Raw genomic sequence first — 18,067 nt, 5'->3', positions numbered from 1 at the left:
TCTGTAAAATTTATACATTGACCTTGCTTCTCTGCTTTAAAAATCTTAAGTGCCTCTAGTACTTTGAGTTGGTCCATGTTGTTTGTTCTAATTAATGAAGCATGTTGTAAATCAGGTTTAACTTCTTCTTCCTCCACATATATCGAGAGGGCAATAATCTGCCTCCCTCTAACTATATCAGTTTCGTGTTCTGTTAAGCGCTTTCTGAGTGATCTATATAGGTCAACCTCAGGTGTCAATACTTTGTTGATGAATAAAGCCATTAATAACCTTAGCTTAGTGATATACCCAATGCAAACATATCAAGGTCTAGTACAGTTGACACACACAATTCCTGAAACCACCAAAAGTTTCCTGCATAAAAGTAAAATTCTGTCCACAATACTGATAACTTGCCAACAGAACAAATTAATTCTGTATAAGAAGGATTATGATATTACAACACATGCTTGTAAGTAATTCATCATTATAATTTCACTTAAGTGGGCATGCTGATTAATGTATAAAAATACAGTAGTAATAATTTGTTTTGCGTTTATGCCTTAACTTTAGTCTGGCATAGCTATTTGCATTTTTCACTGGATGCTCGCCCTCTGGTGTTTAAAAGCAAAACTATTCTATCTGGGTCGTTTGATTCATTCTTGTGTATTATCAGCAGTAAAGATGAATAGTAATAGAAAAAGCAAAGCTTTCTGTTGCATTCAAAATTGCAATTTCAAAGCCTTATGGGAACCTAATGTAAGTTTTCGTCTATTCCCACGTAAAAAACAAATGATTATTCGGAAATCGGTCGGTTATATTTATGAGCTGCTCTGAATTCTGAAAGAGTGGATTAGACTGTTAAGAATTGGCAATTTCCCCATTGTCCAACTTTATATGAACAAGTTATGTTGTCAATTTTAAAACATATTTTCTTGAAGTTTAAAATGCCAGTAATTTTGTGTAGGACACAGGGTCGGAATTAAGCATTCTGAAGTTCTAAGTTGAATCTAAGGCCCCTTACCAACCCTTCACAATTTTAGAAGTCAGTCATAAAAAGAAAAGAATTAAATCAGACTATGTCTGATTTAATTCTTTTATATTCAGATAAACATCATCTTTTTCTTCCAATATCCGAATATTGGAAGAAAAAGATGAGGTTTCACTAGTCTTCTGTTTTATAACTGAATTAAATTAAATTTTTATACCAAATCCATTAAAAATCTTTTTTTAAATTGGTTTTATTGATTTTTTTAAAAAAAGATCTTATGTTAATTCTCAGAAAAAAAATTAATGAAATACTATACAAAATAAAAAGTAAAGTATATTTTGTTGGTTTGTAAAAAAATGTTTATTACAAAATTTGACTTCAATTTTCTTTTTTGTACAAATGTTTGAGGCCCCTTGAAAGTTGAGGGTCTAAGCAACAACCTACATAGCTTTTTTCTTGTAAATACGGCCGATAGGACAATGTCAAAGCTGATGTCTTTTAACACAAAGGGCACAAATATGTATAGAACGATCTTGCTCATTTGTTTCAATACCACATAATGATGTGTCCTGCTAGCAATAATTGTTCTCCTTCTATAAAATTTTTTAATAAACAGCTACAAGCAGCATATATCATTATATTGGACAGTAATATACGATTAATTTTACATTACTAGTTACAAGTGACCCAGATAAAGTAGCCATTTTGTAAAAATGCAGTGCCCTCTATAGTTCATGAAAAATGTGAATAGGCACCAACCATTATATACATTATGCAATGTAGCATATATTCCAACAACATGTAATTAAAAATTGAAACCAAATTAAAATAAGTATACATATATGTAGCAACCTTTTAAATTAAGAAATTCTTAACAGATGTTCTTCCTGAAGTATAATTTTTCATATGAGTATTTGATTTTTATTTACTCAACTCAAATGCTTTAGATTAAAATTAATATAATACTCTGTATTGAAATTTCTAAACTTATGAATTTGTCATATATTTGTTTAGATTAAAATAATTGTGCTTTCAGTTAGTTTGTAATTTTGGAATATTTTTCTGTTCCTTTTGATGTAATTTATATTTAAATTTTATAACTACAGGGAAAATAATTGATTTAATTATTATTATTATTATTTATTTTTAATAGAAGAAATAAAAATCTATAGGAAGTCCATGAAATTTCGATATTATGGATACTGGATAGTGTAATAAAAAAATACAATGAAGGTTTTCTATTACACAAAAGTATGGATTGAAAAAGAAATGATTATCATATAGCAATGAAGGAAAGTGAAAATATAGATTATGATAGTAATGGAACTGCTGTTGCATCTGGTCCAGGCCATGCAAATCCTGTGTACATCAAATGGCTTCTGGAGGCAATTCAGAAAGTTAGACATCAGAAGCAGAGGCCATCGATGGAAAGAATATGTAATGCAGTACGTCAGAATCATAAAGTTAATAGAGATGCTATTTTGGAGCAGCTTGAGTTAGCTGTTAATGATGGTGCTGTTTTAAAGGTTAGTAATGAAAAGTTTTCTAAAATGTATGTTTTTTAAATGTTTATTATTTGAAATTATAGACTAAAAATAATCATTAATGTGACATAAATATAGGTATACAAACATATTACTTAATCATTTAATCTATATATCTTAAAGCATTAATAAATAATAACTGATGATAAGAAAAATATTTTAATTTAAAATAATGCAGAATAAATCAGAAATAAACATTTCCAAAAATAACCAGATAGCATTTAAAATACACTGTATGCCATTTTGTTATATAAGCATCAAGAGTTAAAATTTGGTGCCCAAGAGGACATATTTACAAAGCAGGTTCACTATAAAACTGGTGAAGTGTCATTAAAATTTGGGAGGATGAGAGAGATAGATCATAGTAATTTTGACAAGTGAAATTTTCAAGTCAGAATGAATAGTAATTGCAATTGAGTATCTAGTAATAGATCTGCAATTGTAAGGAATGTTTTATTTTAGTGGCTAAGTTTATGAATTTTCAGTTTTTAAAGAATAAATGTTTATAATTGTTGTAGTTATTATTATATTCATATATGACTAAAGAGGGTCTTTGTGACTGAAATGCATACCAGTAATAAAAGTTGCTTATCAATCATTAAAGTGTCATTGTGATGTTCCTGATAATAGTGTGATATGTCTCCACATATACCTCCATGAATTTAGTGTTTGAAAAATCCTAAAGTGAATACAATTTGAGACAAAAACTTTTAATTGACTGCTTAATTACAACTGGCTACACTGTTGGCACATGAGAACGTAAGACAGCGGAATGAAAAAACAGCAGCATCTCTGGCAGTGCACAAAGAAAGAGCAGTATATTGTTTGATTTTTGATAAATGAAGATTTAACATAAAATCTACTTAAATTCACTTTGGAAAAAATCAAAGTTTATTATAACAGCTATTACGTGATGTAATGTCTAGGAAGCTATTAATCTGATTTAAAAAACATCAGCATTTCATAAATATTTATTTTGAAAATTGAGTTAATGAATAAATTAATTAAATTCAGAAAATTACAGATAAAGGATTGACAGAGCAGGTCTCAAATCTGTAACTCCTTACCATATAGATTAGTGGTTCCCAAACTTTTCTTGCCTTCTACTCCTTCATGCCAGAAATTCATTCCCAACATACTCTACCTTACTGTACAGAACTTTTTCTCTTTTTCCTGATAATCTTAATTTAGTTATTCCAACTTTTAAAACCCATATTTATTTGACCAGAATCCTGAATAACAAATTTTAATGCAGTATTTACTTCACTGTTTATAAGATATTAATAGGAGAGATGGTCTTGATGTGTTTCTCAGTGCCTGGTTTGAAGTCACTTAGCAAGTTTTAAAACATCACATTCAGGAATTTAGAGTTGATTTTCTTACATTAAGAAAAGTTAGATAGATGCAGTAAAAATAGGTTCTATCAAATATAATATTATAAAATGTCTTGTTTTTCCTACATCTGAATTAATAGTTAAATATGCTACTGTAATTATTCAATGTTATTCACTAAGAACCATAACTAACTGAAGTAATTGTTAATCATCAGCCATAAATAAGTTAAAAATTTACTTGGAGGAGTAAACTTCCAATGTTTTCTCCACTCACTTGTTTCTTAGCAATCATTTGAAGTTATTTTATCATTCTTAAAGAGCAATGTGCCCACTTTGAGAACCACTGATGTAGGTGGTTACTTGTTGTGCTATACAGATTTTCATTCAATCTATTCTTCCAGATACAATCTGTAATGTTGATCAGTTATTTAACTGTTTAGGTTAACTATCATCAGGTCAATTGGAGACATCTGCTGCCCATATGTCCTCTGTGGCACTCAGTCCATAACTGTATTTCAGCATGTTATATATCAGGCCTGGCCAACTTAGTGGAGTGTAATCTATTTTCACAAGTCAACAGTAGCAATGATTTACCACTACATTTTTTATTCTTTTGAAAAAGTTTATTAACCCACTCTTATAGAAATATGCTGGAAAATATAAATTTATTTATTAACCTGAAATGTTAACTAGTGTATATATATATATCTTTACCGTATAAAAAAAAAATCTGATTTATAATGCAAGTATCTTTACCAAGAAAAAAAAAAAAAATATATATATATATATATATATTTTTTTCTTGGTAAAGATACTTGCATTATAAATCAAACAGTAATATTTATATTTGTAACAAAAAAAGAATTTTATTTCCATTTATCATGTAAATCATAAGTTTTGTTTCTCTTTGATACATAACTAAAATTGTTTAAGGCATAACAAAGCAACTTATGAAATAGCAGTATAACCTAGATATTATCACAATATAAAGAGCATGTTCCATTTTTTTCATGTTTCTCATTTGGTAATTACACATTTAAAAAATTTTCTGTCTGAAAAATATGGAATTGGAAATTACATGAAATTCTATGAATATTATAAATGATTTTTGCATTGTAAAAGTTCATATTGTCTGTGATCAAGCAAAAATGGTGCAAGAATTGATTAAGTGATCATGATTGACTTGGTGGCCATGTTATAGCCAATGTCTGATGTCTAGTCAATTTATGAAATGACTGTCCACTTCTAGCTTTGACCAGCAATTTGCAATGTCCCAACAATCAACAGCCAGTTCAAAGATTGTCTAAGAAAAAGTGTCCAAGGCTAGAAGTTGTGCAGAGCTAGATCATGCAGTTACAGGAGTAGATCATATCAGTTCTAACTCATATTATTACCACTGTGAAAATCTCTTTAGTTTAGTCAAAGTAGAAAAAAAAATCTTTTCAAAAACAAAGAGAAAAGCTAATCAGTGAAAAATTATATGAAAGAAAAAAAGTTTTTCCAGTTGAAAAACACATCAAAGAGAACATAGTAACATTGACATGATTTTGCCAACTGTAAACAAAGTGAAAAATATATTTAAGTTGAAAAGTATGAAAGATCTTTTTAGTAAACAGTTTAAAAAAATCAATGAAAGAAAAAATGGATTCAGTTGTAGAAAAAACACATTTGTAAATATATGATTTTTTCAGCTGTATTAAAGAGAAAAATAAATAGAACTTAATTTTCTCCATAATGTCAGTTGAAAAATCACATTATGAAGAAAAATAAGTTATCTTACCAGGATGAAGGCTTCTTTACTTTCACTTGTTTCTGAATTGTTGTGACACTTGGATTTACAGTAGAGCATCGATTATCTGACGCCTGATTAACCGACTTATCGCTTAACCGACCGCGTTCTAGTCGGCAAATTCAATTGTCTGCTAGTGATGTGGCGCTACAATATTTGGCTATGTCTTGGCTACTTAAATATTATTTGTGTTAAATTTTTGTGTGTTTTAGCTGGCAGCACTGGCTCGATCATGAAAGGGAGGCTAGTATTTAAACCAGGCCTAATACACTATACTAATAATGTATTTTTTCATACTTTTCGTTATCCGACTTTTCAGTTATCTGACCAACCCCAGTCCCCAATTAAGTCGGATAACCGATGCTCTACTGTATATACTGTATTGACTTGCCATTGCATCAATTTATTGAATACTTGGTAGCACAGGAACACTTTGGAAATCCTTGGCCTCCACTTAAAAAGTGACTCAATGACATTGCACTTAGTAATATTTCATTATCCAGAATTGATTGCAAAGAAACACATTCTTCTTTAAGAACAGTAAACTCACTTCTGGTGTACAACTGCTTTAAAACTCTGAACTCTATCCCAAGTTTATACAAGATCATTTTCCAGAGCCAAAATCACAGCTATAATGGTTTGTGGATCAGTGTGTCCTCTGCCGATGTTCAGTACCAGAATGTAAATGTTGTATCTAAAAATTTATGTGAATGCACTCTGCTACTTAGCTCTGCAAAACTTCTAGCTTTGGCTACTATTTTGTGGACAGCTATTGAACTGGCCATTAATTGTCAGGTGCATTGCAAATTGGCCAGCCAAAGTCCAAAGTAGTTGTAAATTCTTGTATATTTTGGACTTTCGTTACATGATTTGGACAAAGCTAGAGATGATCAGTCATTTCACAAATTGGCTAAATATTGGGCATTGGCCATAAAATATACATATAATGTAAAAATCCAAAATTTTATTATCAGCTTAATGTAATAAATTGGGATATTTAGTTTTTATATAGTGTATTTACATTTATATTATAGTTTATTTGTGGCTCTATCATGCTTGTATTTATCACATGTTTTAGCCATTATACAATGTATTTTATTGGGGATTTCATTTTAATTGTTAATGGGAGGTGGAGATCAATTGTTGTTTCTTGTTGTCGTTGTCAAAGTTTTCTTACATTCAAATTCAAACACAAGTTCGTATTTTTCCTTCAGTGTGTTAGCTTTCAGACCCTCATTTCTAACGGAAATGTGAAACAGGTGCTACAAATAATGCTTGACATGAGAAAATGCAAAATCGGATTCTGCTGTGACGTTGATATAGATTGTATATTTTCTTTTTGTTATCTGTTGTTATTTTATATATGAAAATACATAAAATGTTAAGGTATTTTTATTAATATCTATATATTAATAAATAAGTCGACTCCCCTCCTGAAAAAAATGAGTTCACACCACACAGTGCGGTGTGAACTCATTTTTTTCAGTCGGGAGGGGAGTTGACATGTCAGACATCTAAACCAGTGTGGGACAGCAAAAGTGTGTTGATTTATCCAGTGGTGATGAGTTAAACGGTGTTGAGTAAACCAAAGTTTTTTAACATTAATGCCTATGTAAGTCGGCCGGAATCACAGAAAACTGACTACTTAACCAACGGTGTCGAGTTATACCTATGATGACTTATGAGGACTCGTCTGTATATATAGTAACATATATAATACACATCTCAAAGCCCAATGAGTTAATATAATCATCCAATGATCGCCTAACAGAGGAGATATGCACACAGAAATGTAAAGTTCATTTTTTGTGATGAAGGTCCTGAAATTCTTGTTTTTGTGATAAAGTCGTGTAGTTTTACTTGTCGCTTTTGGGTTCTTTGTTTTCAAACTCTATTTTCCAGTTCTACTTTAATTCTTGTTCTTCCAGTTCTTGAAGGTTGTCATTGGTAAGGTTCTCACCAGAAACCTGCAGTAACTCCTCAATATCCTGCTCGTCTCATCTCCTAGTCCTTCTGTATCAATTAGGTTGAGAATTTGGTCAACTTAACAATACAGCAATAGGCTCTTCTTCTTGAGAATTCTTGGATACCTTCAGCCATAACTTCTTCCACACTTCATTCAAGCATTTATCAGTTAATTCTTGCCAAGTGAAGTCGATATTGCCTATGGCATCCATGATGATATATTTTTTTCCAAAATTGCACAAAACAAACATAGATTTAAGGGAAGTGTGGCACTACGACAAATTGGCACCTTTTGCTGATTGGTTGGTGTTTGGGAATAATCGTATTATATATGAATAAATGAAATGCTGCAATAATTTGAATCGGGGTAAATTTTGAGCTTTTTTTTTAGGCTTCTAGCAGACAGTGTTAATTGAGGTAGCATTAGGGAGGTCGAGGCCAAAGTTTTAAATGCAAAAACGTGTATGTCAGATGGTCGGTGCCGCTTTCCTGTAAGCCTAGAAGTTTGACAATGGCATTTGGAATGTCGAGCATGATTTCACTGACATTCCAAACACCATTTTCAAATTTCTAGGCTTACAGGAAGCGGTGCCGAACATCCAACATACACGTTTTTGCATTTAAAACTTCGGCCTCAACCTTGCTATTAAGCGGGGTCTTACTGAACTCTGTTTTATTTTAACCTGTTTATAAAACTGTTCATTCTGTATGTATGAAAATCTCATGACAAAAAATGAAATTAAACAACAGAATAAAATATTTGAGAAGAAAAATTTATTATATTTCTTTCCATATGTTTGCTTCCAGTAACTTTGTACAAATGACAGAAAATTTATTATTTTTTTAAACCTAATTTTTGTCATTTTTATTTTATTTTCAAGTAATTTTTCTTTTTTATTAAATTGTAATTCTGCCAGCCCTTTTTACAAAGAAATATTATATTTTTAATTGTGTTGGGACTGTCACCTGTGGACATTTTAAACTGTTTTACATATTCGTGCATAGGCATAGCCTTTAAAGAAAGGTTGTCTCTGCAATGGAAATAGTTGTTCCTGGTGATTGGACATGGTAAACAGTGAAGATAGGACTAGTATCCGTTTGTAATGTAATTTTACCTTTTTATTAAACTAGTTTTTATCAATTCAATATACAGTAGAGCATCAATTATCTGACTCAGTTGGGTACTGGGGTTGGTCGGATAACTGAAAAAAAACTGATAACCAAAAAGTATGAAAAAATACATTATTAGTATAGTACAGACATGGCAAATGCGGCTCTTTTTGAATTATTTGCAGCTCTTGCTGAAAGTGTTAATTTCTGCATTTTATTATTATTTTTACAATTTTATTTCCACAATTTTGTGAAAATATGAAATTATATATATGTAATATTTAGTAATTTATTTCCAAGTTGGTGCAATAAATTAAATTGACATTTCAAATCTATTCTTTTAAAACAAGTTCTTGACCCCGATGGGAGACACCCTATCCTTCCCTGCCTTACCATACTATCTACCACGACAGTACAGAACTGCAGCTCCTGTGCATTTTGCAAAACCTACATTTTGGCTCCCACTGAACTCTTGCTTGCCCACCTCTGGTATAGTATATTAGTATATCACTATTAACCTACGTTGCGTTGAATTTTCATCGATGTTAAGCCTAACAAAATTTTTTTAAAATAATAATTGTCGCTATTGTATCATTAAAAATCATTTCTTTATTTTGCAGAAAATAAATACAAAAATAAAGACAAAATAGAAAATTAAGCCTGGTTTAAATACTGGCCTCCCTTTCATGATTGAGCCAGTGTTGCCAGCTAAAACATACAAAAATTTAACAAAAATAATAATAAAGTAGCGAAGACACAGCCAAATATTGTAGCGCCACATCACTATCGGACATTTGAATTTGCTGACTAGAATGTGGTCGGTTAACTGATGTGACGGTTGATCGGGGGTCGGATAATCAATGCTTTACTGTAGTTAAATTCTAGAAACTTGAAAACTAAACAAAATTTAAGATTTAAATTCATTTGGCAAGCTTTCAAAATTTGATACACTTCAGTATCTCTTGAAATGAAAATAATATAAATGTTAATTTTTTAAATTAGTGGTTCACGGTTACATTGCTCAGATAACTAGACTAAGTTATTTATTATATTATTTTATCTGTGATTGTTAAAAGAAATTTTAATATATTGAAAACTGTATTTTTAATTAGTTATTAAGTCATATTAGTATTTAGTAACTGAATATGATTTAGTGTTGTTATAATTTCATCATTTAGTAGTTGTATTTTTAGATCTTTATACAAATTTTTAAAAATCTGACATGGGAATATATTATAAAAATTACAAAAATGAAGATTTAGAAGAAAGCATTTCAACTGTTCAAACACAATCAATGCTAATTGAATTGACTTTCCTTTATACATATTAGTAAGACACTGTAATTAAAATGATCATAATTATGACAAAATAAACATTATAATTATGTTTAGAATGTGTAAAAATATAGAATGTTTGTTTTTTTTTATATATATATTTTTTTTATGGGTTGCATGTAAGCAGATACTAAAACAAAATTCTTTGTCAATTTGTGCTCCAATAATTTCCACTCATGTAATCATTAATAATTAACAGAAAAACATCAAAATGTTCTTTGAGAGTAAGCACAAATTGTCTCTACTAATCACTTTTAAATACACTGCTGGCCATTAAAATTGCAACACCAGGAAGGAATGATCATACGAATGTCAAAATCATATGAAAGGAAGAAGAGGTTGGGATATGCAAATGATTAGTATTTCAGTGCATTTAGACGATGCAGGAGGGACAAACGACATCTGAAGTCCTGCATAAAAGAAAAGTTGTGCAGTGGATTTCTCATTCGGAAATCGCTTTGTAAGGTTGGGGTTTCATCAGAATATTGTGTTATGCCTCGAATAAGAAGAAGAAATGCTTATCAGCAAGTGTTGGAATTCAATAGAGGCAGGATTGTTGCCTATCGAGAGTGTAGATTATCATTCCGTGATATTGCCACTCGCACTGGTCGAAATCCAACCACTGTCATGCGAATATGGAATCGATGGATTGCTGACGGTCATACTGAACGGCATGCAGGATCTCAACGTCCTCCCATGACTAACATCCAAGAAGACAGACATATTGTGAGGTCGGCCGTGCAAAACTGTACAACCACATCACAGACCATTAGTCAGGAAATGGGCTTGTTTGCAGCATGTCCAGTATCCGCTTGTATGGTGCAATGACGTTTGCAGCAGCATGGACTGTCAGCACGGTGACCATTACTTCGGCTTCCCTTGACAATGCAGCATAAAGAGAGACAGCAAATTTGGTGCACCCAATGACAAAGCTGGATACAGGAGTGGCATAATGTCGTCTTTTCAGACGAGTCCTGGTTCTGCATGCAACATTCTGATGGCTGTATACGCATCTGGAGGCTCCAAGGAGACCACTCATCGCCTGCTTGCATTTGATATTGGCATAGGGGCCCTACATCTGGTATGATGGTATGGACAGCCATTAGGTACACGACACTCACATCTCTAGTTTGGATTAACGGTAATTTGAACAGAGATCGGTACGTTTCTGACATCTTATGTCCAGTGGTTGTGCCCTATCTTTGAGGCCTGCGAAACACCATCTTCCAACAGGATAATGCAAGACCACATGTTGCAAGTCGTGTTTTGACCTTCCTCGATACAGAGGGTATTCAATTGTTGCCCTGGCCTGCACGGCCTCCAGATCTCTCACCAATTGAAAACATCTGGTCATGGGTTGCTGAGAGACTGGTCTGCCACCCCTCTCCGGCTAATATGATTGATGAAGTGTGGCATAGACTTGAAACAGCATGGAATGAGTTGCCTGTTTCTGTCATCCAAGCTCAGTTTGACTCCATGCCTAACCGGATAAGGACCGTTTTAGCTGCCAGGGGTGGCAACTGTTACTACTAATTTTGCACCCTTGTAAACTTTCAAACTGCTTGCAAATTTAATCATTTTGTCTTCATGCCATAGTGTTTATGTACAATAAATATCTTTTTTTTATTTTCTTTCCTTCTTAATGTTGCAATTTTAATGGCCAGCAGTGTATTTCAATTTTATCAATTTGTACAATAAGGACTGAAGAGGGGAGAAAATAGCCTGAAATTCATTTCCATTGTACAAAATAGTATTTTATTTATCAAACATTGTTCCTATGTGATAAGTTTTACATAGCAATTTTGTGCTTACTCCCAAGGAACAAAAGAACAAGAAGCAATCAAGTACATTAAACTGCGTTTAAAATGTTTTACTTGTTTTCACAACACATATACCAAATTTCGTAGTAAAAATTTAGAATTAATTCTGTGCATTCAAGGGTTAATACTATTTGCCATTTGCAAAAACTTAAATTCATATATATCAATCATATGTAAAACAAGACTTAACTGTGTAATGGCGATGTGATTAAGAATAGTTTTGAGATGGATTATGTAATTAGTTTACTCCTAAAAAGTAGTGATCATCTAATTTATTAGTTTATGAAGGAGTGGTTTTGAGAATGTTCTAAACTCTTAAAATCCAAGGGCTTTTGAGCTTTCTGGTTGATCTTTAGAGGCATAAATTTTAGACATTACATATTCTAACATTAGATGTTACATATTTTGTTTTTAGAATGTGTAAATTCTTAGTGATTTTTTTTATTTTTATTTTTGGAAGGAATTGATACCCGTGAAGATGATTCAGCAAGCCTCAAAAGCATTTAGATTTTAAGTCTTCGGTTAAGTAAAGCATAATTTCTTACTAAGACTTAAGCTTACACTTGTAAAAAAAGGAACCAAGAAATATCTTGAAGTTCTGAAAACCTGCATTGTATGTTTCATCTTTAGATCCATTTCAGGGTTGTTTAGTATGAAATGTTTGAAATGAACATATGATGACTTTAAAAGCTTTAGAAGTCTGTTGTTCTTAATATAAATATGTGACAGCTTTAGCCAGTTAGTAATATCTTTATGTAGAGCTTTGAAAGTTTCCTATAGGGTTTGTTTTGCTATTGTGTGATTTTATTCTAGATGTTGATAATGTTCACTTCTTTCCAAGAGTTGATTATCTCCATCCTGTTTAGTATTAATTATTATTATTATTTTTTTAAAGGGCTTTTGTTAATTCTTTTGCTATTTCAAGTGGTAGGAAGTCTGTATTTGGGATAAATATTTGTGCTTGCCCCAACAGACTTTGATCTCTTTCTGGCTTTTATGGCTATGGCTATCATAGCAAGGCCATTCATAATATCTTGTACGTTTGTTTATTCTAGTGTTTAGTCTGGTTATGTTTCTGGTTTTTAAATACTATATCAGTAGCATAGCATTGCCAAGCTATGCTACTGATTCCTGTCTTTTTCCTCCAGTGGGATTTGATGCACTTTTGCTATCTTGATCTGGGAAATAGGCCTTTTTTGATTTCTGATATAATTTTGAAGATGATAGGGTAACAAACTGTGATTAATTGTACATTAATTTCCATTATATTCTTCAGTTTTCATTTCCTAAATATTTGTCATAATGCCTACATTTCTCTTCTTATGATTTATGCATGTCTTCTCCAAATGCTTTGTATTGGGTATGAATCAGATCATTTTTTTATCAATATATTTGTGTATCTAAGCATAAACTATCTTTGTAATGTAGTTATTTAAGCTTTCTTTTATGGATGAAAATTGAAGAGCTCAACAAATTGAGCTTTGAAAATTATCTGAGGCTCACTGGAGGTATAAAGAATGCAGGTGGGAATGTACAGTAGAGAGTCGAAAATCGGCACCCTGGTAATCGGAATCGCCCGATAATCGGCACAATTTTCAGTCGGACTGTGTCGTGCTGAATCGAACGTTTTTGATACTAAATTTACTTCTAAAGTATAATTTTCATGTTTTTTATATTCTTCAATATATTTATTTTGTTTGTACAAAATAAAGAAATAATTTTTAACGATACGATAGCCTCGATTATTATTATAAAAATTTTCGTTAGGCTTAAAATCGACGAAAATTCAACGCGAAGTGATACGCAACGGAGAAAAATTCAACAGGAAGCGACACACAACGAAGAAAATTTTGAACATCAGACAGGTTAATATATTTTTTCGTACATAGACCGTAATCGGAACAAATCCCTAATCTGAACAACCCCAGTCCCCAATTGATGCCGATTTTCGACTCTCTACTGTATATGAACTTCCTATTAATTTCCATAGTTAACTGTATGTCTTTAATGTGAATGTTCAGATCTAGCAGGATGATTAGAGCAAAGTGATCAATGGTTTTATTAAAATAAACAAAAAAGTACATATATAAAAATATTGAAATTTTACAATAATTAAATATAGTTTTCTTCTTGTGCAATGACTCATTCCTATTACTCTGGCAGTATTTTAACACTTTCATAGAAGCTATGTGACAAACCATGCTGGATTGCATTATCAGTGCAGTTTTGACCTCATCCCAATTTTGATATTGAATACTTTTTTATGGCAGCTTTAAAAGGACTGAAGTAGTTAAAATCACAAGTCTGAAGGTCAAGTAAATTGGTGGATTGAATCCAAAGTTACATTCTTTCATCCACGTTATGAATCAGTTTAGTGGTAGGGGGTTTGACATTGTTACAAGCAATAATGGGATATTGTATATTTTTTTACTTTTCCATTTCTTGATGTGGCCTGTAATAGTCCTTACCAGTTTTGGCAGTCATGATGTTTTTTTCCAGGTAGGAGCTGCCAGAAAGGAATTCTGTGAAAATCCATGGTCTTTAAGAGCATCCTCTTTTTTTTGCTGAAAGCCTCTCTTAACTTGGATTTTAGTGATTTGGTTGGGTGTAGCTAAACTTTAGACCCATGTTCCACTGATTGTACATGGGAATTTGTATCTCATCACTCACCAGTGTATGCTCAAGAAGCTTCCTTGTCTAATGAAATTGAAATAGATTTGTTTGACATCCTGCAATTTGGTTCAACTTTTGATCCTCTCTCAGTTCATATGGAACCTAGGTTTTGTACTTTGTTGAGATTAAGTTTTTCTTTTAATATAAACCAAACCATTTTCCATGGAATGCCAGTTGTTGCCTCAATAGTTTGCAGACTCCAGTCCTTAGATTTCTTCAACAGTTTGTTGAACTTCTCATTACATTTTTCTTCCTGTTGATGGTCACTTCTGTTTCCTTCTTGTGCTTCTTCAACGTCAACTCTACCGTCTTTCATTTGAACAACTCATTGATGAGTACTGCTGGCTGAATAAGCATAACAACCTAAAGCTTTTCTTACATTTCTGTCAATATTAACTGCTGACCAGTCAAGTAGGACTCCAAACTTCACAAAATCCTGTTGTTTCAACTAACATCATCAACCGAGTTTTGAAGTTCTAGATGGTTCATTTTTAGTCACTATTCAAATACTTTAAATTAACTAATTTGTATACACTATAAGCTATATTTCAACAAATGTACATGAGATACGATTACTATAATAAAATCATAAAACTGCTATTAGAGTGCACACTTTGCTCTGGTCACTCTGGTAAATAGTGGATGGTAGTTTTGTGGGCCTGATCCATTTTCTACATGACCCTAATTTTGTTTCGTGAATTTTCATCAAAGGTCATCTATGTATCTAAAGGCTGCTAAGATCTTTTTGTTGAAAAGTTTCAGATTAGAGATAATGTCATGAAATTATAAATAATAATGTTACACAATAATAAGATTTTATATAAAATATTTAGCTAAAGATTAATCAGTAATAGTTAACAGAATCAACAAAATGTGAATAATTATGTTAAATTCTACAGTTAATTACCTTACAAATTAGTGCAAATACTGTGAATTTTTATTTTTTGGTCACCATCAAAACTCCTTTGAATTGCATTTGAATGGTATGATCTCTGGCAACATTGTTATATACTAGTTCATACAAGTTTATTTCTTGCTGGATAAGAAACTTATCACCAAGGCAACTTTGCATCTGCTTGATTGTGCAATAGTGTAAATCCATATAAATGTATAATGCAAGTGCTTAACACTCAGACCTTTGGAGCTTACAATTTTACTTTTTCAACATAATTTTAAGTTCATTTTCTTTTGTCATTTCATAATTCAAATCAGGCACTTAATTAGGAATATCTTTTGGCACCCCCTTGATGATTGCGCATATTTGGGTGAATCATCAAGAGGATGCCAAAACAGTCATGCACACCTTGCAAGATTGCTTTTGGCATCCTTGGAGATTTGATAATGGAAAAGCATATTTCAGAGAAATCTTCTGCAATAGGGAAACTGATAGGATCACCATATGTTTGTTTTTCCAAAAAATCCATTAAAGGTGAAATAAGAGTCATAGATTATAAGATGCAGATCTTCAGAATGCTTATACACCATGTCTGGTTTGAAGTTACAATGTAAAAGGTTTAAAGTGAGGATAGGATGTAGGTGGCTTTGAGAGACGGAGAAATATAGGCTTTTATAATCTAAAATAGTGGTTCTCAACCTTTCTGAGGCCATGAAATAGCATTTATATAATTTTTATTAAATGGAGCATTAGCATCAATATATTCAAAACTCAATAAACAAGACCATGTTTACCATTGTCATGAAACAATGAAGCAATAAACTAATAAACTTTATTGTATTGAATAAAATAGAAAACATGGAATTGTCTATGTATAATGTTTTAGTACAATGAAATAAACTTGCCATTGAAACAAGTTTGCAGAATACCTGTGTTTTGCAGGATGAGTTGAGAACTATTAATCTAGAATTTTAAGTTGAGTGCATTTTATAAGATCTGTTTTGGGGCTACAATTTTCAAATTGCATACCTATACATTCTCACTGTCAGCCATCTGGTGTCTGCCCCCTTTGTTAATTTTGAGAACAGAAAGCTCGAGTATGGAAAGCTTAGGGGCTAGAGGTCCCGATTCATTTTTAAATTATGATTAAAAATTGCAACCTGGCATTTTGAGGATGTTAACAATACATTTTTTTTTTTAATTTTTAAAAATATGTAGGTAGAACCTCCAATGACATTTTGATGACATACTGATTTATCTTCAGAATGGTTCTTAGATACTTGTCCAGTGTTTGTTCCATGCTGTTTCTTCATCGCTTCAACTATGTTTATGCATCTTGATAAAGCCAAAGAGGCATTATCAAGACTTATTGAAAAAGATCATACAACAGCAAAACAAACTCTATAGGGGGGGTCTACTCCAATAATATATACAACAGGCGTCATTAAACAGAAGTAGTCACAACACTAAAGAATTTTAAATCCAAAGTGTTTGTCTTCAAATGTCTTACAGCAAACAATTTTCAAGTGAATCTGAAGACAGAATGTAGTTCTGAAAATATTTATATATTTTAATGTTTATGGAGTTGATATGTATTATATCAATGGTGTGGTTTTCTTTATATTGCTTTAAAAATCAATTCTTTAAATATTTCTTCTTCAAAAAAATTGATGAGACCTCATAGCTTAAATCCAAAGAAGTTAACCAATGTTTTTTTGTCTGGGCAGCACTTCATCAGAGAGAAAAACTTCTGAGTGTTATCTTTGTTATTCTTTATTCACTATGCATTTCAGGTGCAAGATTTTTTGTGTAACTTGCATCCCTCATCAGGTGTTACATTTCTACAAATAACCTATGAAGTCTCATCAATTTTTTTGAAGAAATATTTAAAGAATTGATTTTTAAGGCAATTTATACAGTTGGTTTATAAACTTGGTCATATAGTTTATTATTTTAGTTTTAAGAGCGATACTGTAAATAACTGTGTTAAATGATATTTAAAACTAGCATCTTACATTTGAACATATTTTAGTAATATCTGAAATTCATATATTTAATTTATTCTGTTATATTTAGACAGTTTAGTAGATTTAAAAATATAAAATTGGTTGAGATAACATATTTAAGTAAATACAATATTTTTTTTATATTTCAGGTTTATAATAAGGGATTATGTTCCTATAAGGATCCAGTATGCATGTCACAGTTGAAAAGTCGTGCATTGAGTGTGACTAAGAGTACAGATCTTGTGAAAGTAATTCAAAAAACTGTAAAAGAATTAGGTGAAGTAGGAGGATCAAATCTTCGTTCCATTGAGAAATATATAAGAAAGACTTACAGTCTTGATATTATATCAGGCATTGATTTTAGTCAGCAGTTGAGTTTAGCTGCAAAAAGAGCAGTTAATAGTGGCCGTCTTATTCAAAATGGCCACTTGTACAAAGCTGGTAAAGTTACATCTGGTTCTTATACAGGTGATCTAGAATCAGTTGAGAGTAGCAGTTCTTCAAGCAGTAGTAGTTCCAGTCAGGATTCTGATCATGGAAATTTTACTAATGGAAAGGTAAGCAATTTTTTAAATTTTTTGTAATAACTACTTTGTATTTGCACATGGAAGAAAGTGAGAATAATTT

At 31.7% G+C, this 18,067-nt stretch overlaps 1 protein-coding gene across 1 annotated transcript in view; it reads left to right on the top strand.

Moving 5' to 3' along the window:
* LOC136979374 (histone acetyltransferase KAT6B-like) overlaps nucleotides 1-18,067 on the top strand; it is a 139,350-nt gene that overhangs the window by 33,495 nt on the left and 87,788 nt on the right. Inside the window, 2 exon segments of the mRNA XM_067275317.1 lie at nucleotides 2,124-2,496; nucleotides 17,590-17,997. Coding sequence (XP_067131418.1) covers nucleotides 2,257-2,496; nucleotides 17,590-17,997 — 648 coding nt within the window. The 5' untranslated portion in view covers nucleotides 2,124-2,256.

The sequence above is a fragment of the Centruroides vittatus genome, unplaced genomic scaffold, assembly GCF_030686945.1.
Source record: "Centruroides vittatus isolate TY-2023 unplaced genomic scaffold, ASM3068694v2 contig_620, whole genome shotgun sequence".
Lineage (NCBI taxonomy): Eukaryota > Metazoa > Arthropoda > Arachnida > Scorpiones > Buthidae > Centruroides > Centruroides vittatus.
This window is presented reverse-complemented; position numbering and strand designations above follow the sequence as displayed.